At 52.5% G+C, this 21,319-nt stretch overlaps 1 protein-coding gene across 2 annotated transcripts in view; it reads right to left on the reverse strand.

The window, feature by feature from the left end:
- The window catches only part of RASSF5 (Ras association domain family member 5), a 62,831-nt gene that overhangs the window by 22,868 nt on the left and 18,644 nt on the right, over positions 1-21,319 (reverse strand). Inside the window, exon 2 of one of the 2 annotated variants that reach the window (XM_037015202.2) lies at positions 17,754-17,875. In XM_037015202.2, the coding sequence (XP_036871097.2) occupies positions 17,754-17,875 (122 nt within the window). Of the gene's footprint in view, positions 1-5,727; positions 6,120-17,753; positions 17,876-21,319 lie in introns of those variants that run through there. The other variant, XM_017648942.3, reaches the window with a different exon arrangement.

Raw genomic sequence — 21,319 nt, forward strand, 5'->3', positions numbered from 1 at the left:
AGAGCAGGGACTCTCTGAGAAGAAAACGACAGGCTCATATCATAAGGGCTTTTGCTGAAAGGACCAGGCGAAGGGCCTGCGTCTGGAGGCATGAGGTGACTTGGCCACAGCCCCTCGGTTACCAGCCGCTGCTGGGATGTGAAGCCAGGGCTGAGTCAAGGTTCTGTGCTGCTTCCATTACTTCACACAGTCACAAAAGGACTGCCACTCGCACGGCCTTGCTCAGTGTGTTGCGGTGAGAGTAACGGGGACAGCCCCAAGGGCACCCAGGGGCTTAGCTGTGTGACCAGGGACAGACCCTTTTTCCTTCTGGGCTTCAATTTCCAGCCAAGGAACCTCTCTGGAATCTGTGATAAATGCCATCTTGCATTCCAACTGAAGTAATACATTACTAAATATTATACTAAATGGTTAAGTATAATATTTAACCAAGTTGAGATAGACTCAACTTTCTGTTCTCCAGACCACACTAGACATCAGTATATATGAGAATCACCTCGGGAGAGTATTTATAAAAGCAGATTCGAAGGTCCTACCTCCAAAGACGCAGAAACCAGTAAATGTGAGGTGGAGACCCTAGTCTTTCCAAACAGTGTCCCAAGAGAGAATCTATTCAGACACCTGGGGAGATCTTTTGAGCAGCAGTGAAGGTTCTGATACCACAGAGGAGCCACAGATGTGCTGAGGTTGGAGCAGCATCTGTCCTCAAGGAGGGCCCAGGGGAGCCGGGGATGATGGGACCCCCGCCCAGGAACGGCACGTCCTCAGTGACAGATGAAGGAGAGGCGCCCTTGTGGCGTTTTCCAGCAAGACAGTAAGAGCAGAGCTTCGGCAGGTGCTGACACAGGAGGTGGTAGGAGGGGTGCATGGCAGAGACAGCTAGGCGTTCACCACAACCGAACCGGCTTGCTTATCCACCTGCGCTCGCAGCTGCACTTCATTTCCCAACCTCCCTGTGGTCAGACGTGGCCACGTGACTGAGCTCTGGCCAATGGCGCTTGGGTGTAAAAAAACATACCACTTCCGGGCTTGTCTACAAAAATCTCCCGTGTATTACTTTGAGTCCCCCACCTCCCAATGAAGCTTGACTTTAGGGAGAAATAAACTGCTGTTATGTTCAACAACTAAAAAATGGGGACTGGTTGTTACAACACTTAATCTATACTGGCGATAAAGGCTGCAAGGGAGACACCGGCCATCAACCTCACCATGTAGTCGGCACCGGGCTTCTGGAACCAGCCCTTGGGGCTGCGTTGCACCTGAAGCGGATGGCAGTTTTGATCTTACAGGGCCAACCATCTTCACAGAGAAAAGCCACAAAGGGAAGGAAGGGGCAGAGAAGGCCGCAGGGAACTCACAGGAGGGGAGTACAGGCTACGGCCTTAGCAAACGCTGCCTGTGCCAGCATGAAAAGCGCTCTGAGGTTAGTCTTGGGCTGGGTAGGCTTCTGAGATAGCACATAAAAAATTATTAAATGGTTCAATGGCTCTAAAGAGTCTTATTTTATTTTATTCCTTTTTGTTCTCAGATTTGGAACCAACTTCTTGCAGTCTTCTTTCCTCTCCTGCCAAGAAGGGCAGGAGCAGGTGGTATGCCCGGGGCCTGGGTACACCGGCTGCTGGCAGAGAGATGGGCATTTCCCTGACTGGCCCCAGGGCTATTGGGGTTGGCTGATGTCCCCCGAGTGCCATGGAGGTCTTATCCAGGGAGGGGCCGAAAGGCCAGGCAACAGGAGATGCAGGTGCAGGAATGGAACCAGGAGTGGCTTCAGACTCTGACCTATGAGACCCCTTCCTCTTTGAGACCCCTTCGGTCTTCCTTGAATTTTTTGGAATCAGTGGTCAACAGAGACCGGAGAAAGCCTGGGGCTGTGTTCCACATGTGCTTAAGTATAATATTTAACCAAGTTGAGATAGACTCAACTTTCTGTTCTCCAGATCCACAAAGAAATCACACATGTGGAAGAATCTGCAGCAAGGATAGACACCAAGAGAAACTTTTAAACGATTAAAGTTGTAAGATGCTGCAGCTGATGACAGGGACCTCTGGGTACTTAAATGTAGGTCAATGTCCCCTTGGCCAGTGTGCCTATGGCATGCAGCCTGAGGTGGCTGGGGCCTCCCAATTTCATAGAAGATTTAGAGAGGACAAGGACATAGTTTGTCCCAGGCCACCCATTCAGTGAAGAGGATCAAGAAAAGCACCTGACAAGGAGTCCAAGTGGGGTGTTGGTCCTGGCTCGGCCTGGCCAGAGAAGCTGCCTGGTGAATTCCTCCCACCTCTCTGGGCCTCAGTTTCTCCATCTGTAAAGTGAGGGGCTAGAACAGATCCCTCTGAGCTCTGACGGTCTGCAAGAAGCAGGTTTTGTGTCTTCGGAATGCTCTGGGTGGCTCCAGGGTCGTGGGGCCCTGGAGCATGAAGAACAAGCAGAGCTCAGAAGCCAAAACCTAAACTGCCACCATGGGCAGGTATTTGGGAAACTGATGGCAGTGCAGTCTGGCCCCACTTCCAGGGTCAGGTCCAGACAGGATCAAAGGAGCAGAAGGCAGGGGATGGCCAAAGAGCCTGGCTTCCCAGTCTCCAGCCCTGCAAATGGCCAAATGACTAACAGAAAAATCTCTTTGTTGGAAGCAAGAGGTGTGGGTTCTAACCTGGGTCCCCACTAGACCACAATGTCATAGATGGGGGGACTGTGTGTGCCTGACTGACAGCAGCTGGGGCTGCCCTGCCCAGCACACGAGCACAGGGCTGGTTCCCCCCAAGCCACCAGGAGCCCCTTTTGACATGCATAACTCAGGGAAATTTGATCTCCTTGCGCCCAGGCACGGTGGAAAGTACCAGGAGAGCATCCCACCACCTCGGCCTCCTGAAACTGCCTAATGTGACTCAAAACCAGGTCTCCCTGTCCCCTCAGACAGGGCACAGGAACCCAGGAAGCTGCCATTTTCTGCAAGGAGAGGGCAAGCTAGGCACAGGGCCTCCTCCCACCTTCCCCCTTGCCATCTCCCCACCTTCAGGCACCTCCTCTCTGTGAACAGGGAGGCCTTCCTCATCTTCCCACCTTCCACCCCAGAGGCTGGAGAGAGTCTTGGGAACTCCACGTAGGCTGGGCTCGTGAGGACTCCCTGGGGTTGGTGCCCAGCACAGCAGTGAGGCTTCCCCGGCAGCCCGGGGCCAGCCAGGCACGCGCCAGGCGGCAGACACAGGTTGTTCTGACAAGGCTATTTATAGACACAGTCTTGGCCTTTCCCGAATGGGGGCCTCAGTCTCTCAGCAACCAGGAAACACATCCCCGCCCTTCCTTGGAGACAGGGAACAGAAATTCTCTCAGGAGCTCAGATGGGATCTCATTTTGGGTAGGAAAACACATTGCTAGGGGTCAGAATGGGGTCAGGATATGGCAGATCTCTTTGAAAGCCCTTCCAGAGGTGGCTGCCAGGGAGAAGAGAGAGCTGGAAATGTTATTAAAGGCAGAAAATCACTTAGAAGGAGGAAAGACAGTGGACGAAGCCTTCCCAGCCCCTGAGCCTGCCACACCCACCCCTTCGTGGCCAGCTCCTTCTTCAGCCATGGAGCCACCAGCGCCCGCTCAGAAGGCCAAAGGCTGCCCTGTCCCTCCCTGGAGAGGGATGGGCTAAAAGCAAGTCTGTTGCCAAGGAAAACTGTCCCCAACACAGTTATTTGTCCAGTCAGATCCTTCATATGCTGCAGCGAGGCAGAGGCCAGGGAAAAGAGGGGCCGTGCACCCCCCACTGTCCTTTTCAGAAGCCTTCATCCTATCGTCCTGTCTGGGGTTCAACAACATGAGTTTCTTAGAAGGGATTCCTGCCCTCTGAGGGTTTATAGGCTTGGGCAACATGAGGTAGGGAGGTAGGCAGAGGCCTTGTGACGTGCGAAGGATTCAAGAACCAGACAAAGTAGAGAAACACTAATGTGGGCACCAAACCAAAGGCATATTTTCAGGAGCCGTTGGGGGAAGGAGAATCTAGGGGAGAGTGAAAAAGGAGGCTGTCTGGGCCAGGCAACAAGTCCTCCCCATCACCAACTCCACCCCGGCATATTTTCTTGTGAGATATTTCTATTTCTCCCAAGAGATACCAGAAGCAGCTACCGTTTTCATTTGCCGAGGGAAAGAAGCCTCAGGTCAGCAGCGCCCCTTCCTTCACCCACTCGTGCAAGAAGCCCACCTTCTGAGACCAAGGGCTTAGAGCCTCGCTGGCAGCAAGCTCAGCAACGAAACTTTTTTTAAAAACAGGAACCATTTCCTTCCCAGGCCAGAGCTAGAGAACGGCTCTCAACCTCCATTTGCAAATCAGAATTACCTGGGCAGCTTGTCAAAATTCTGATGCCCAGGCTGTACCTCAGACCAAGTAAATCAGACTCTCAGCTGTGGAACCCAAGTATCTACATTTTCTAAAGCTCCCCAGGTAATTCTAAGAAGGAGAAGCACTGGTCTAAAGGCCCCAAACAGCTGGAGCGCCTGTGTATGGTGGTGGGGTCCACACAATGAGGCAAAACCCCTAGATAGCAGGATACCTCCCCTTTGCAGCCATTCTGTTCTGCATGAGCCCTAACTACAGGCCCCGCTCTCTAGCCTCAGAGGTGGGGGGGCCTCCCCTAAAAGTGAGTGCTGGTTGCAGGGGCCTGTTTGAGCCGATCCCTTCAAACACTGAAAGCAAACCTCTCCTTCGGTGCTTGGGCATCCTCTCACAATTGAAATGTCCAGAGCATTTGTTTGACATCAGAACCCAGCAAATGCAGGGCCTGCCGGGGCATGATGAATTATTCACAAAGGAGGCCCTAGAGTCAAGCCTGGGGAAGTTGTTGCTTAATTGTACATGCGTAGGACTACGAGATTAATGATGAGCCTCACACACTGAAATTAACAGCTCACTTCTGTCTACAAACAGCTCCTTCCAGGTAACCCCGCCAAAGACCTGGCTTGGATTCCTTTCATCGACCTATAACGGAGCAAATAAATAAAGCTCTGCCACCACTCCCACCAAGTATGTGGCAGATAGTGGCTCTGGGGCAACTGGCAACGTGCTGCCAGGGGACTCAGGGGCACTGGATGGCTAGAGGCTGACACCTTTAGGAAGCACATTACAACCCCACTAGGGGAACACATACAAAACCCTTTAGGTTACCCCGACCAACCCAGGAAGTTAACATTGTAGGAAGACAGTGACCTAGGAGAGAAGCTTTAGTTTGCTTCTAAAACACCCTGGAGTTCTGCAAAGTTGCTGGGCTGGGTTATAAGATGGTTTCTGGCCACTCACAATACGGAAGTTTCAACCTTGAATGTTTATCTTACTGAGGGAGTGGAGGGCCATCCACTTCCCACCTAGAGCCTCCAAGCTTGGCTTTGGGAGAAAGAATAAAACAGAGCAGTTTCCCTGTCACCCTCCCAGGCACAGGTGAGCATGCCACCAAACCATGAGCCAAAAGATGTCCCCAAGTGAGCCATTTTGAAAAGGTCCAGGGACAGGAAGTGCTGAAAAGAGCATTTAAAAGAGAATAGTGTTTGCCAGCGGCCCCTGAGGGGCTCCAGACCCAGCCCTGGGTCTGCTCAGCCAACAAGATCACGAGGGTCCCCAGGACACCTGCCCACCAATTCTTGTAACACACGGCTTTGCCTGTTTGCCAGCATCAAGGTTCCCCTTCTAGACGGCGAGGTCATCCGCCCCCACCCCACGAAAGGCCCTTGTGTTCCATTATTATGTCTACCTTGGGAGGTTGTTTGCTCTGCACATTCCTGAAAAAGGTGGTCTTGGCAGTGAAAAAGCAGTCCTCCAGGTCGTCCTCCAGGCTGCAGTACCCACTACTCATGCTGCTGTCCACCGTCATCCAGCTGCAGCCCCGCGCCGGCGGCGAGCGCATCTGCTGGGGCCGGAGCGCAGGTGGGGACCCGACCCGCACGCAGCCCGCAGCTGCCAGCACAGGCTGGGCCCTGGGCGCCTGCCTCGCGCGCCTCACTGCCCGGCTCCCTCGGCAGCTGAGGTCTCACGTCCCCCGCGCCGGCTCCCTCCCTCGGGCGGCGTGCCGAGCGCCATCGCTACGCCTCCCCCGCTGCCCGCGCGCCTTTCCTGCCCTCGCGCGGCGCAGCGGAGTTCGGAAGCCACTTCCTCTGCAAGGTTCCTCAAAGCCCTGCTCGGCTGTCGCCGCGCCCCTCCCCCTCCCCGCGCCCCCAGCTGGCGCCTCCCCACCCTTCCGGGTGCCCCTGCGCCCCCGGGGGCAAGCAGACCTAGGGCACCGCAGGTCAGGTTAGGGATGCAGAGGACTAGGTCAGGACGGACCCGAGGGAGGAAATTCCCTCTGGCCTTTCTCCGTCCTGGAAACAGCTCATGCTCATCACCCATGACGGCTCGGGTTCACGGAGTAGAATGTGCAATAAGGTGACCGGTGTCCCTCCCTCCCCGCCCCCATCCACCTCCCCCCACTCCGCACCCCACCCTCATCCCCCATTCACTGGGCAAAGGAGCCTGGTGAGTCAGAGGGTTAGAGGAGTAACCGGGGAAGAAGAAAATCAGTATCGGGGCCCTGGAGAAGTAGCAATATTTTAACTCAGAAATGCTAGAAGAAACTGCAGGGACCCTGCAACTTTATGCAAATTATATGCAAATTTATGGCCACCTGGCAAGTAAGCCCCACTCTTCAATCCTCAGGCAGCACCTGGCCCCATCCCCCCACCCCCACCCCAAGCCCAGGATACTAAAGGAGGCTGCAGACACCACCCGGGTGATTTGTGCATTCTCCCAACCAGGAGGGGCTTTGCCAGATCTTCATGTCATTTCCATCAAGAATAGCTCATTTACATTTCCCTATCAGACTGGATGAAGAAACACCTTCCCTGACTAGGGCTGAATATTTTCAAAGCAATTAGGGCAACACCCGCTCAACTTCTCAGACCTCATTTGTGCAACAATAGTTGTTATAACTACCATTGTTTGAATAACTACTGCATGTGCTGGGTAATTTCCATGTAGTCTATTTTTTAAGTTTCCCAATAGCTTGAGAAAGAGATTCTTATTCCCATTTTATGGATAATGAAACTGAGGCTCAGAGTCACACAGGTAGGATATGTGTGCTGGGACTCACCCAGATGTGTGCAACACTACGGCCTGTGCTCTTGGCCGCGTGCTGCGCAGTCTCTCAGCATACATGGGACTGTTCCGGTGTACACTCTACCATCTTTCAATCTAGTGAGGCCTGGAGTTCCAGGAAAAGAAAACAAAATTTCAATGCTAGGGGCACCATCTCTATGGAGCCTGATGGCCTCTGGGTCCCACGGCGCCCTAGAGAGTGGCTGAGAGGGGTTATCAGGACTGTCCCCAAGTCTAGGTGGCTTTTCCTGCAGCTCTGAGACAATGCAGTCCTGGGTGGGGGGCCAGTCTCAGCCCCCAGACACCAACCTGCCAACTCCATTTTAAGCTCTGGTTATTTTTATGGGGAGCCCTTTCCCCCCGTACTTTAGCCAAATCTGTCAGTGCTCAGGAGGGTTTCAAACTGCAGCCCAATTTGTCTCTGTCCTCCCACACAGCCTTTTTCCCAGAAGCCTATGAGGGCCTGGCAGGCACAAACATGAGATAGCTGAGAGTCAGCATCCCAGCCGTGGGCCGCCCTGGGCCACTGTGGGCACAGGAAAACGGTCAATACCAGTAGCTGTCTCCCTTGGCAGGGACATAATAAGTGTGGAGGTAGACAGCTGGGGATTGGGGCTGGAGTGGGTTTCAGGGCGTTTGAGGGGAAGAGCTCACATTATTATTGAAGGTGGGATCTAGCTTTGTCTGGAGCGATCTTTCCTTCAAATGAGTATTTTAGAGGCTGGTGTTGGGGGGTTTTCCCCAGAGACAAGTGGTTCAGGCACAGGAAGCTGGCTTTGGCCTCAGCAGCATCTCCCAGTCCTGTGCCAACATGATGAGTGCCTAGGGCAGCTCTGTGTGGTCCTTGGGCCACCAGGAGCAGCCTACCCACTTTGTCCAGCCAATGAAGAAAGATACTTTTCCTTATAAAAGGAAATCTCCTTGCTCTTAAGGAATCCAAACCTTAAGAAAAAAACACATTGTGTCCCTGGAGCCACGCAGGGCGCTCTGCAAAGCAACGGTGGAGTTACACATATAAAATGTGCTGTCTTACACTATGGCTAGTTAACAGCCTTTTGGAACACCACAGCAAAGTACCCCAGGAGTCAGTGGGGGGCTGTCCTTGTGAGCAACACGCTGGAAACCAGATGGGCTTAGGAAAAGTTCTAGGTGACACTGTGTTCTTTTAGGGTGCTGCTCCGTGCCATTCCAAATATTATGAAAAACTGATGCCTGCATCACTTCACTTAGGCTGCTCTAGAACCTTGAGAGGAGGTATTGTCCTCATTTTACAGATGAGGGTGCTAAGGGGAGTAACATTCCATCACAACTCATTGAAAGCCTCTTACCTCGGAGTTAGGGTCTCTTTCCCCACCCCACCCCACTTGTCAGTGAATCTAGGCCTGCAGGGAAGCCATGTGTAAGAAGTCAGCAACACAGACACTGTCCTGGTGAGAACCCTGCGGCTAGAAGAAATCTGCAAGGATGACATACAACACAACAAGGTGGCCAGCCTCCTGGACCCAAGGGGAGGAAGCCTGGATTCCTTGCAGTAAGTATCTGATTGTTGGCACACCTTTCCTACAAACGGTCAAGGGTAGTGACAACCTGGCCCGGAAGGGGTGGGGTGAGGGTTTGAAAGAGCCTGAGCAATAGTCTTTTAAGCCTCAGCATGTTAGGGCTGGGGACTGGCTGTCTTGTCCCTAGGCCCAGGAAGGGGGATCTGGGCCTCAAGTGACAGCATTCAAAGCCTGAAATCATGCTGGGGTTCACAAAGCCCCACTGAACTGGTGAACATGTGGCTTTCCTGTCCCGGAGTATCAGATGAGGAAAGACATTATTTTAAGCTTCCTTCCTTTCTCTAGTGCAATCCTGACGTGTGGCTAGATCCCCTCGTTCGATCTACCCTGTGGATCTGCATGTTCCAGAAAAGCTGTGATACAAATCTGGAAGTCAGGAGCTGCTAATCTTATCCCAGCTCCGGCTCCAGCTTGCTATGGTACCTTGAGCAATTCTGGACCTCAGATTTCCTCATTTGTCCAATTGAGGGGTGTCAAGGCTGAGGATCACATTTGGGGTATCATGACCTACCAACATATTCCGAGGCTGAAAACCGGAGAGGTGCCACCCCATCCTGAAACATGTTTTGAAATCATGATCAGCTGGTCTGTGCAGGCACTGTACTAATAACTATGTACATCATTTCATTTATCCCTACAACAGACTGGTGAGGAAGCTACAGTTATTATTTACAGAGAGGAAAAGGAGGTTCGGGCAGGTTAAGTAACTTGCACATAATGGAACCGAGTCAACCCAGCTGGTGTGACTCCAGAACCCAAGCCCTGAGACTCTGCAGTAGCCCAGAGCCCTGACCCCTGCCTGGGGTTGCTCTCCGAGGAGCCGAACTCCCTGAAATTGCAGTCCACCCCCAAGGCAGGAACTGCTTTCAGCCTGCCTGTGCCCCTGTCTTCCCTTGAGCTTGTTGGAGTTTTCCAGGATCCAGCCACTGGCTGTTTTCTCTCCCCGACCCCCTGCTCTGTGTGCCCACGCTCCCCCACCATGCTTAGTCTCATCTATGCCAACTTGTCAGGTACACCTCACAGACTCATGTCTCGGAATTCCCTCCTTCCCAGGTAGCTGAAGATGAATACCTGCCTCAACTCCCTGACCACCTAACCCTTCCACTGTCACCTCACTCTCCAAGGTCCAAGACTGAGCTCATTATTCCCTGCCTTACCCCTGCCCACTCCTCCCCCTTGAGTATTTCCTATCTCAGTGAATTCCATGAACACAGACCGTTGCAAAGCCTTCCATAGTTCCTCATGTTCCCAGCTCTGCCTCCTCCAAACTGCCCATCCCCTTGTCACTGAAGTCATCCTTCTAAACTAAGATCTGATCGGGGTTGTTCTATCACAAAACCTTTGATTCAGATTTCAACTACTCGCTATCGACTAATTACTCTGTGCCAAGCTCTGGTTGCTAAATCTTTCATTCCCTCATTTAACAAATAATCCCTGAGCACCTTCCGCATGGTAAGCACCAGACTGTGAGTTCAAGTTCAGGCCTATGGCCCTGCCTTCTACAGTCTAGTAGAATGACACAAACAACTGAGCTGTATTAGAGTCACCCAGCTCATACATGTTTCATCATCTCCCTTAGTCCACACAACCCTGCAAGAAGGTATTTTACAGAGGAGTCAACCGCGGCTCAGAGAGGTTTGTTTGCCCATAGTCACAGAGAAAGTCAATGGTAGAATCTGACTTCAAGCCCAGAGCCCCTGTGTCTGACCATTTTCCATTACAATTGTCCTTCCTCTAGTGACTCCCCAGTGCGTGCAGCCCTATTCCAAACCCTGAACCGGGCCTTCAATGCCCTTCACAACATGGGCCCAGCCAACAGTTCATACCCACCTCTACCCACAATCTGCATCCCTCATGACAGCCGCACAAAATCTGATTAACATTCCCAGCCGCTACCCTGCCCCCATGTGGTTTTGCTCTTGCTGTTCTCTCTGCCTGTCAAAGTCCTCCTCCGAGGCCCTCCTTGCTTCCTGACACACGTGGGACAGCGACACCATGCTTCCCACACCATCGCAGAGCCTCTCAGAAGCACCCTTTCCCAGATGTCGTTTCCTGGTACAATCTGAAGAATGCCACCCTCCATCCTGAGAATAGCATTTCACAGCATTAAACCAGCCGGGCATGACAGAGGGCTCAGTTTCCCCCCAGATGACTTCCTGTTATAAGAGGTAAGTGCTGCACACCATTTGGGTCAGATTCGTGGGAGATTCATTCTCTCAGGGGTTCTAGCCTACACTTTAGCTGCCAGGCTAACAGATTCAGATGGACCCTGATGCTTAAAAACACTGAAGGCAGTTAAATTTGTTCACCCCCAAGAGGCAGAGGCCTTGAAGAGCTCATGCTGGGGTCTGAGTCAGGCAGAGGGAGTCATCCTTCTAATTGCCCTCCTTTATGAGGCCAGAGGACCACAAAAAATGTTTCTGATCAACAACCTCACGTGCCCCTCTCCAGGCAAGGCAAGTCCTCTAACAGCTGGGGCAACTGGTCACCTCTGTGAGGCGGGAACATCTCGTGCATCACCACGCAGAGAAAGAGGGCCTTGTTGCCGCCTCAGAGCCTCAGGACTGACCTGGCCCAGCCCCAGGTCATCTCAGGCAGCCCACTGCTTGTAGGGTGGAAGTAGAGGGTGGGGCTGTAAGGAGCACAAGGACTACCTCCAGTGCTATCGGATTTCTAGCCAGATGAGTACTAGAGCTCTGTCCCTCCTGGGAGCCAGGAGCTCAGGTGCCTCCTGGTTGGGAAGCCTTTCGGTTCTGCCTGATCAGAAAGAAGCTCATGGTTTGGCTTCAGCTGGTCAGAGAGGCTTTGGGACGGCTCCCGAGAGAAGCGGCTGTCCAGTGAGGCTGAATCACTGACGGCTTTGGCCAGCACTTCTGGCTTCTAGAGCGTGGAAGGAAATCTGTGGAGGGTGGATCTGCTGCCCCAGATGCAGCAGAGGGGACCAGAGGGGCTGGGGACTGGCTCCGTCCTTTGGCACATGAGGGTAGTAGGGCTGGCAACAAACAAGATAAAATGAAACCATAAAATATGTTCAATTAATCCAAGATAAGGCAAAAAAGAAAACAGAAAAAAAAAGGCACAAAAGAAAAACGGAGCAAAGGACAGGACAAGTAGAAAACAAAAGGATGATAGACTGAAAATCTAATTATGTCAATAATCACATTAAATGCAAATTATCTAAACCTAATTAAAGGGCAGATATTATCTGATTGGATTAAAAAAAAAACCAAGATCCAGCTATTTGCTGTAAGAAATGACCTTTAAATATAAAGACACAAATAGCCTAAAAGAAATGACTAAAGAAATCTCATACTAATTATAATCAAAAGAAAGCTGGACTGGCTACATTCACATTAGACAAAGTGGATTTCAGAGCAAAGACTATTACTAGGGATAAAGATGGTTATTTCATAAAGATAAGGGGTTAAATTAATCAAGAAACATACTACTCTTAAATGTTTATGCACCGAATAATGGACCTTCCCAATGCAGGAGATAGAACTGTAAGGAGAAATAGACAAATCCACAATCACAGCTGGAGATTTCAACACCCGTCTCAATTACTGATAAAACAAACAGAACACATGGTATGCCTCAACAAATGCTAGCTACTATTGTTATCAACCACAGTCCAATTTGACAACCTTTTATCAAGTATTTCAGAGGAGACCCAGGACCCAGAATCCTCTGAGGCATGTACATGCATCTAGTGAGAGCGTTGGGCAGGGACAGACACCGCCCCCCAGCTCTCCCTTCTTGCTCTCTGGCTTCCCCGTGTGGTAGTTCTGGGTTCAGCATGCGGCCCCTGGGCTGCAGGGGCAGGACTGGCCACAGGCACTTCCTCCAGTCTGAAGGGATCTGGAAAGGCAGAGCCCCCTGCAAGGGAGACTGTGACGTGACTGCGGGAGGGAGCATGGGGCCGGGAGCCAGGAAACTCAGCTCTCCCCGCCAGCTGAGTCACCACTCAGTGGCTGCAGGGGCCCTGTTCCAGAGTAACCTGGGGACGCGGGGGCATCATTAGGCAGAAAGGCAGCCGGGACCTGTGGCCTGAAACACCCACTGGCAGGCCCAGCTGATCTGCCCTGGAGCCTTGGAAGCCATCTGCCCCGGTGGTGAATGGGGACAGGGTCTCAGCCTTCCCACCCACAAAGTGGAGGAATTACTTGGGCCCCAGAGGAGGGGATAATTGTAGGTCTTGTGGCAAAAAGGTGCCCACACACCACAAAGCCAGAGTGTCCTGGTTTTGTAGCCAGGACTACAGGCCATCTTCCTGGTTTCTGGAGTGTTGGCACTGCCAGCTCACGAAGGAAGCTGTGCGAATCCAGATGCAGGCTGATTTTGAGGGTCCCGGGAAGCCACTGAGGGTTTTCATCACAGGTGTGACAAGATAAAAATCCAGTGAGGCTGTGGAGGCAGCAGAGACAGCCCTGGAGCAAGCCCCACCTATTCTCCCCCTTCTCCTGCACGTGCCTTCACGTAGATCTCCCCACTGGAGCTCACAGCCTCCCTGCGTGCTGCCCGCCCACTTCTCAGACAGGAGACCTGAGGCCCAGAGAACAATGAGGCTTGTCCTGGGCCTGACACCACGGGCCTAATCTGCCCAGTCTGGATAAGAGCCTGGCTCTTCCATCACCCAGGCTGGGGTTCTTTCTTTAGGAAAATACGCATTGCTTTTTAAAACATTACACTGGAAACACATGAAAGCTTTAGTTATTCAAACAGCACTGAAGCAAACAGCAAAAGCTCAAAGTTGTCTCACTCCCCTCCTTTCAACTCCCACCCTCTCCCAAGGTAAAGTCTTGTCCAGCGGTTTGCTGGGCATCTTCCAGGCCCTCACTGCACATGTACACACACATGTGTATATATATGCATGTACAAAATACAAATGGGCTCAACCTGGATGCTCTGTTGGGTGACCTGTTTGCACTTTGCACTATTCCCTGTCAGCATACACAGATGAATCTCTCCTATGGAAGATCACCTGCTGTTAGTGTGGATGGCTGCAATTTCCTTCCCAGCTCCCCAGGAGCTCCCCCCACTGCTCACGGTGACCCTTACACAGTGGCTGGACCCAGTGCTCTGGTAGTCCAGGCCCCAGGTGACCGGGGAGAGTTTCTTCTGTCAGCAGCATTTACCACTGGTGACCCCTGAGAGGATTTCTGAACAGTGCCTGGCTCGATGAATAGGTGTGGAAGGGATTTGAGGCAGTCCCCATACACATATTTCTCTTTTAATTTTAGGGGTATTGATTTAATATGTGTTAGGAAAAAAAATCCTAGTACATCAAAGTAGTGACTCAAGCATTTAAAATTTTTCCTTTGACATAAGTTTATTTAAGTTTAATAACATGGATCTATTTAAAGAGAAACACTAATAGTAGCACAGGTGGAACATGGATGTGGTCAGTTCCTCAGTGTAATCCAGTTCCACTGGACTGTGCCCCTGAGGTCCTAGGAGGCTGATTTCTGAGAGCCTCTCTAGGCTTCTGGGGGGCCAGAGGGAAGGGGACCAAATCCGGGCCTGTCTGGCATAAGAAGATCCAGTCTCTGACTGTGATTTGACTGGAAGGAAGGGTGCTTATGTGGCCTCCTTGTCATCTGTGCATTCCATGTACCAGGACAAGGGGCCAAAGGCCAGGGGGACACAGCTGCCAGGACCCCTCTGGGGTGCAGCAGAAATGATGAGAATCAACAGCTGTGAGCAAGGACTCTTCTCTTGAGGCCTCCTTCCCCAAAGGTGGCGAAAGGCCTGGGCCAAGCCAGCAGGGGTCTTACTTCCTCAGGAGAGCACTGGGGAGGCCCTGAGCATTTCTTCCAACACAGGGGTGACGTGATAAGAGCACTTGTAAGACCAACTGAAATGTAAAGTCTTTGGGACATGTCCCCATAAAGGAACTGTAGCTGTGTTGGCAATATATTGTGGTCTTCCACTGACAGCCACTATGGTCTCTAGGAAACAAGCTTTACTAAGGAAGGATCTGGAATGGACTTGCGGGAGGTGGGCTCTGGGCCCACGGGAACTCAGACACTGCAGACTCCAGCGGTCCCCCAGGAGGGACTCCAAAACCACTACTTCTGTGGCTGACAAAACCAAGGAGCTACCAGTTCCCCCGTCTCCGTTTCTCTGTTGGGAGAGGCAGGCACAACCCATGTGGCCTTGGGAGTTCGCAGCTAGGGCCTCTGAGTCCATCCCGGCCCCACTCGTGTGCCCACCCCTTCTTCCTTTCTCTGGCACGGCAGAGAGAAGACAGCCAGAACCTTGGGATTTCTGTTTTTCAAAGGTCGAGGCCAAATGCTTATCTACAGCATGATCTCAACCGTGTTTTGAAAAATGTATGAATGTACGGGAAGAAAATACACAAATGCTAAATAATGGTGCTTCTCTCCGGTTGGAGGAAAATCAATGATTTTCTCTTCCTTAAAGAGCAGAGAGGAGAAACAGCACCAAGCTGGGACTGCCTAACAGCCACATGCCCCCAAACTAGCGAGCTCAGACCAGGGCTACAGCCACACTAAGTCCTTCAGAAAAACGGCATTTGTTCATTGGATTAGCTTAGCCCAGGTGACGAGGTCAAGGTGGGAGAAAGTTCCATCCTGGTGTTTAGCAGAAAATCAAGCCAAGGCGGAAATCAGCACAAACAAGCTCTTTAGAAAAGGCGAGTGAACCTGGAGCAGCGCCCAGGTTGTATTGACAGAAGGCTAAGGCCTGCCCTAGCGGTGCTGAAGCACGCAGGCAGGCCTGGCCAAGGCAGACACGGCCGCCGGACTCAGCCGCCTGGGAGCAGACCCACTGCAGGCTGTTTGCCAGCTGGCTCCTTCTATGTGGTTCCACTGCCCCTTCTGTATTTTAGTGGTGATTCTGCTCAAGACATGGCCCTGATTTAGTTTGCACAGGGTTCCGAGGTTGACTCCTCTCCCCCGCAGAGGAAAGGGGGTCACTCTGTTTCTACATATTCAGACTTGGAAGCACCTGCTTGCTGTTGTAGTGAGACGCAGTACACAGCAAGGCTGAACATAAAGAAAAGAAAAGCACATCTTCTCTCTGTCATGCCAGAGGGAAGAAGGGTGGGTGCCTGAGTGGGGCAGGGAGCAGGGAGGGACTGAGACCTGTGCCCACCATGTCTGGGAGCTGGCTACACTGCTCTACGTATGGCAGAGTTTGCCACCTCCATGCTGTTGACATTTTGAGGCAGATGATGCTTTGTTGTGGAAGCTTATCCGTGTAGGGGGCTGAATAGCATCCCTGGCCTCTCAAACGTAGACACCAGTAGCATTCCCCCAGTTGTGACAACCAAAATGCTTCCAGAAACTGCCAGATGTCCTATGGAGGTGGGGAGGATATCACCCCCTTTTGAGATTTGCTGCTTTTGAGGAAGGGATAGAGAAAGAGACGCAAAGTGAAAATCCAGGAAGTAGTGGGGGAGCACCCTCAGGAATGGGGGATTGATGGTGTGGAGGGGAACAGAAGGAAGAGAGACTTGGAAGCTCCCAAATGGGAAAGAAAATTGGGAAAATAAAGACTTGTTTAAACAAGATTTTTAGGCAATGTTGCTCTATAGAGGTGTGCAATGTAACCTCCCTCATCCGTCTTCTAAGAAAATCCTTCAGCAGATGTCTTCTTCATTCACTAGGGCTTTGGGGAGGATTTGTCTCCCTTCCCTCCCCTGCCGCCTGACCCGATGGGGCAAGGCCCTGCCAAGGGGCCTGGTTACATTCAGGCTACACTATGAACAGTTATTATTCCAAAGCATGTGGGGGATATACAGACTTTTTAAATATATGTTTAGAACCAATTCATTCTTTAAAAGCACACATTATATTTGCTTTCTAATAATGGCTTCCAAGTGGGAGAAAAAGGCATGGGGGTGATAGCAGGGAGGCTAAGACCCATGGGTGGGTCAGGCAGCTGAGGATGGCCAATCATGTGCGTGCAGCATGGTCAGAAAAAGCATGTGGACGACTCTGGTCTGGAAAGTTATGGCTGGACCCTGGATTCCTGAGGTCCACTCATGTTCTCTTCCAGATACAACCACGCATTCTGGTTCGTCTCTCAAGGCACCCTGGGCTTTTCTCTCATAAGCAGGGTTTATTTGTTTAAAGCCTCACTCCCCTCTTTCACTGCAAGCACAGGGGGGCAGGGGCCATGTCTGTTCCTTTTATCACAAAGTCCCTGGCATTCCTGGGCCTGGCACATGGTCACATTCAAAACATGTTTGTTAAATGAATAAATGGATCATGTCCTGGAACATTCCTTACTTCCTTGACCAGCCACCGACTTATGTATTAAAGCTCAGATCAAATGCCAAGTCTTACCTCTGGGAAGTCCCCCTGATTTCTCCCAATAGAAACAATTGCACTATATTCTCAAAACACTTGATTCATACTTTTATTGCAACATGCATCACAGTACATACTACTTGGCTTTATTTGGCTTTTCCTGCCAGAATGTAAACTCTCTGTGGACAAGGACTGTGATGTATCATTCATTATCCCCACTCTCACCAGTGCCTGGCACACAGTAGACATTCAGCAAATGCTTGTTCAATGCAAGAATTAAAAAATGCTCTATCTCCATTCCAAATACTAGACATCAAAGTTCCAACACATCCTGGTTCAAGCACCTTGACAAAACCTAGAACCAAGAACCACCGTGGGTATCAATTTCCTGGTCCGTTAATACAAGGAAAGAATATTTGCCCAGCTCCCCTGAAACTGATCTAGGCTGGATGGCTGACAGATGGGCAAGACAACATCCCCACTGTCCAGCAGTTATGAAGCCCCAGGGGACCTTCAGGGGCCTTCTCTGGGACCCCCACCCCAACTCACATCCACACCTCTGGCTCTCTGCTTAGAGAGAACGATAGTGAACTTCTGAATACCTCCATACTCCTCTGTGTCGCTGTTCCTGCTCCATCCCCCCAGTCCCTTGGGAACTGGAAATGGGTGGAGCTCATTTGGCTGGGAGGGGACCCCAACATCCTCTACACACAGAAACTCATCCACCTCCTCCTGGCCAGAGGTCCCGGGAGAGTAAGTGGAGCCCGAGGCTGCAGAGGCTGATGCCAGCCTGGCCCACAAGCTCTGCCTCCTACCTGGCTGGAGATGGGCGTGAGGGTGCTCTCCGGAGAGGGCCGGTCCCTGGACGCGCCCCCCTGCTGACTGCAGTCCAGCTGGATCAGGCTGAGGCACTCCGGGTGGCAGGTGAATTTGCAGTCTGGAGGGAGAGAACCACAGGGAGATTAGGGGCCAGGCAGGATCCTACCCACTCCACCCAAAGAAATACCCTGGGAGACTGTGTTTCGATCCCGGAGGAAAGAGCCTGCAGGAGAGCAGGGGAAGGGGGGAAAACACCGTGAGAAGGATGCCTGCCGCTCGCCGTGCCTTGCAAATTGTGAAAGTTAACAATTGCTTTACACATTTCCAAACTGTTCTCATCTCCGTTACTCTAGGTGACATCATGATCATTATTACTGCCACTTACAGACAGCAAAGTGGGGCCTGGGGACTTTAGGGACTTTCTCAAAGTTAGATCGTCTGGCTTCAGGCTGGTGATCTTTGTACTCATTTACATTAATCACCAAGGGCCACGGATCCCTGAGGAAGGACTTAACTTTTCTGGCTCTCATTTGTCCAATCTGTAAAAATATAAGTAATAGCTGCCCTGCCTGGTGCACTAGGATGTTTACAGTTAGAGGGGAGAATAGGTCTTAACACATCACAAGTGCCTCTGGAGACAAAGGCACTGTCATCAGCAGGAAGTTGCTGTCACCTGTCTCTGTCCCTGTCCACCCAGAAATGTGGAGGTGGCTCCACCAACCCAGCTGAAGGAGCTGACATACAACCTCCCAAATCAGGTGTTTCAGGGGAAAGCACGTGTTTCATAAACAGTGTTCACTTCCATGGAAGCAGGACTTAATCACCAGAATTGAAAAGAGACTTGGGGACCACTTTAGAGGTGGGGAAACTGATGCCCAGAGAAGTAAAGTGGGGTGCCTAATGACATTCAGTCGGTGGCAGAGCCAAGGCTGCTAGAAGCTTCCAGCTTCCTCAAGGGGTCTCTCTGGAGCCTCCTTGGAGGAAGGGGGATCACAAGTTGAAGAGGCAGGAGGCAGGGAGTCGCAGCCAGGCGAGGGGAGGGAGGGTTATGGAAGATGGGGATGAGGGGAAGGTTGGCAGCAAAAGACATCAATACGAGTCTGTTGGCAGGCAAGATGCCGAGGTGTGGCTCCCCACGGAATGCCGCCAGGCCAGCTGGGGCACCTGTCTGGAGGTGCCACAGCTCAGACCGAAGACCCAGCAGAGGGAGGGTGGCAGAGCCTCTCATGAGAAGGCTGCCTTCCTGCTTGTGAAGCCAAGTGCCACGGTGGGTTGGTGTGGGCAGGGTTTGTGGCAGGGGACATGCCCGCCTGGCCTTGTTTGGATAACCTGGGAACAACTACAGGACCACTTTTTCCTGATAAGGGCTCGGGCTCCGCTCCCTGACTTCCCTTTAACAAGCCCCACAGGTTCAGCACACTTGGGCTCACTTTTTAAAGCTGACCTAGCACACTCTAATCGTGGGGGTGGGGGGGTCTCCTCTTCTTCCCTCTCTCCTGGGGAGTTCGGGGATGAGAACCCCCGCCGCTCTCTGGAGCTGCCCCCTTTCCTTATACTCCAAAGCCGAGCACCTAGACCACATTCCTTGTCCAGGCTTTGCCGCTCAGGTCTGCAGAGGGGACCCTGGCCAATCAGGAACAATGGAGATTCCACAGCCTTGCCACCTGCTGGCCCAGGGGTCTGAAGCTCGGACCACCTTCCTGGGATGGCATGCAGATGCTCTACTGCTCATCTCCCTCCTGCCCAAGGGCGAGGCCCATCAACGTGCCCACCCCTGTGCAAGCCTTCCTCACCGCCCTCCACAGAAACCATCCTCCCACCTGGAGGCAGGACGGGGGAAGCCAGTCCTCTGAGGGAGCACCCCTGACTCGCAGGCCCCCTCACTGGGAGATCTCTGCCCAGCCCAAGGACAGCCTCAGTCCTAGTGGGGGCAGGGCCTGGGGGTGTGTGCAGGCCAAGTCTCCGCTGCCCGCAGTGCCAGAAACGCCAGGGCTTTGATAAGGCAGCACCGGGGCCAGAGCCCACACAGAGAGGCATTGTTCGTGGGCTCTGCTCCAGGGACACACCTGTGCACTTCTGGCCATGCTCCGGGAGCTGCAGACGGCCCCGGGGATGCCAGGCAGTGGAAACATGGAAGAGAAGGGAGACCAAAGCTCTCCAAACTCTGCAGCGAGCTAGAGCTGCCACCAGTCACCACGGGAAGGCGTCCTGAGGAGGGCTAGGCTCCTCTTGAGAAGCCCTGTCCTGCTGGCAGAAGCACTCCGTGTCCACTGGGCATCTGAATCAATCTCTCTCTCTCTCTCTCTCTCTCTCTCTCTCTTTCTCTCTCTCTCTCTCTCTCTCTCTCTCTCTCTCTCTCTCTCTCTCTCATTCACACAAGCACACACACACACCTGAAAACAGCACCAAAACATCAGAAAGCTTTTCTGCAGGCCTGATGCTGAGCTGGGCAGAGCCTGGGAACGACAAGTCCATGAGGAGTGTTTTGGGATTTCATAAGAAGCACATCTGAGCCCTGGTGACTGTTCCATCAGACCCTGTAATCACAGACTGCAGCAAAACCATAAGCACATCTCAGTACTTCTCGGCCCCTGGAAATGCTAAGCCCGGGGCTTTTAGGCCAGCAGAGATGAAGCCAGAGCCCCCATGCCCTTCTCCAAACACAGAAAGAAGCAAACACCAGGGCTATAGCCAGTAGCCTGCAGGCCTGATGTGCTGGGAGGGGAGAACCCGGGAGACTCCAGAGGCGAGGTCTCATTCCACTGCAACCCAGTGGTTACACGCTAAGGCGCTGCCAAGCCAACCCCTGCCCTTGGTGCCCACTGTCCTCCACTGCCCGCAGTTGGAGATCAGTCTGGATGAGGAAAGAGGGGCCCCTTGGGTGGCACAGGGCCACATGGGCCCCCGGGTAGGGCTCAGCCTCCCCTAGACAGCCAGCATCATCTGCTTGGGCAACAATGTCCATGGCTTGAGCACAAATTACCCCAGGCCCTGGGCTCACCTGAGGGGGAGGATGAATGAGGCAGGACCCCTGGGGGAGGAGGCCAGCTGGGCACACCGGGCACACACGTGACAAGAGAGCTAACGAGGGAGACAGCACGAAGCAGGGGCCTGACTGCAGCACAGATCCAGGAAGCCTGCTCAGACGACGAGACACCTGCCGGCCACAGCAGTCAGGAAGGCTTTGTGGTTCAGGAGCCCCAAAGGACGGATCAAACTCCAGGCAGCTCATATTCCCTCCCCACAAGGGCCCAGGGGAGGCAGGGAGGTCGGACATGGTGAAATAGATGGGACAAGATCCCCAGAGCTGGGCACAGCAAAGATGAGGGAGCAACATTCCTAGCTTCTAATTGCAGGGTCTCAGGGAGATGGCATTTCTTGACCTTAGTGTGGCATCTGTGAAATAGAATTATCCCTTCCTGCCTCCATCCTTCCCTTCTAGCTCCTGCCCCTGTCCCCATTCCCAGGGGATGTTTTGAGGAGAAGAAATGTGCTTCCAGGTTTTGGAAAAGGGGCCTATAGAAACTGATGGGGGCCAAGTATGAGGAGGAATTGTGGAGAC

Source organism: Manis javanica, chromosome 11 (genome assembly GCF_040802235.1).
Source record: "Manis javanica isolate MJ-LG chromosome 11, MJ_LKY, whole genome shotgun sequence".
NCBI lineage: Eukaryota > Metazoa > Chordata > Mammalia > Pholidota > Manidae > Manis > Manis javanica.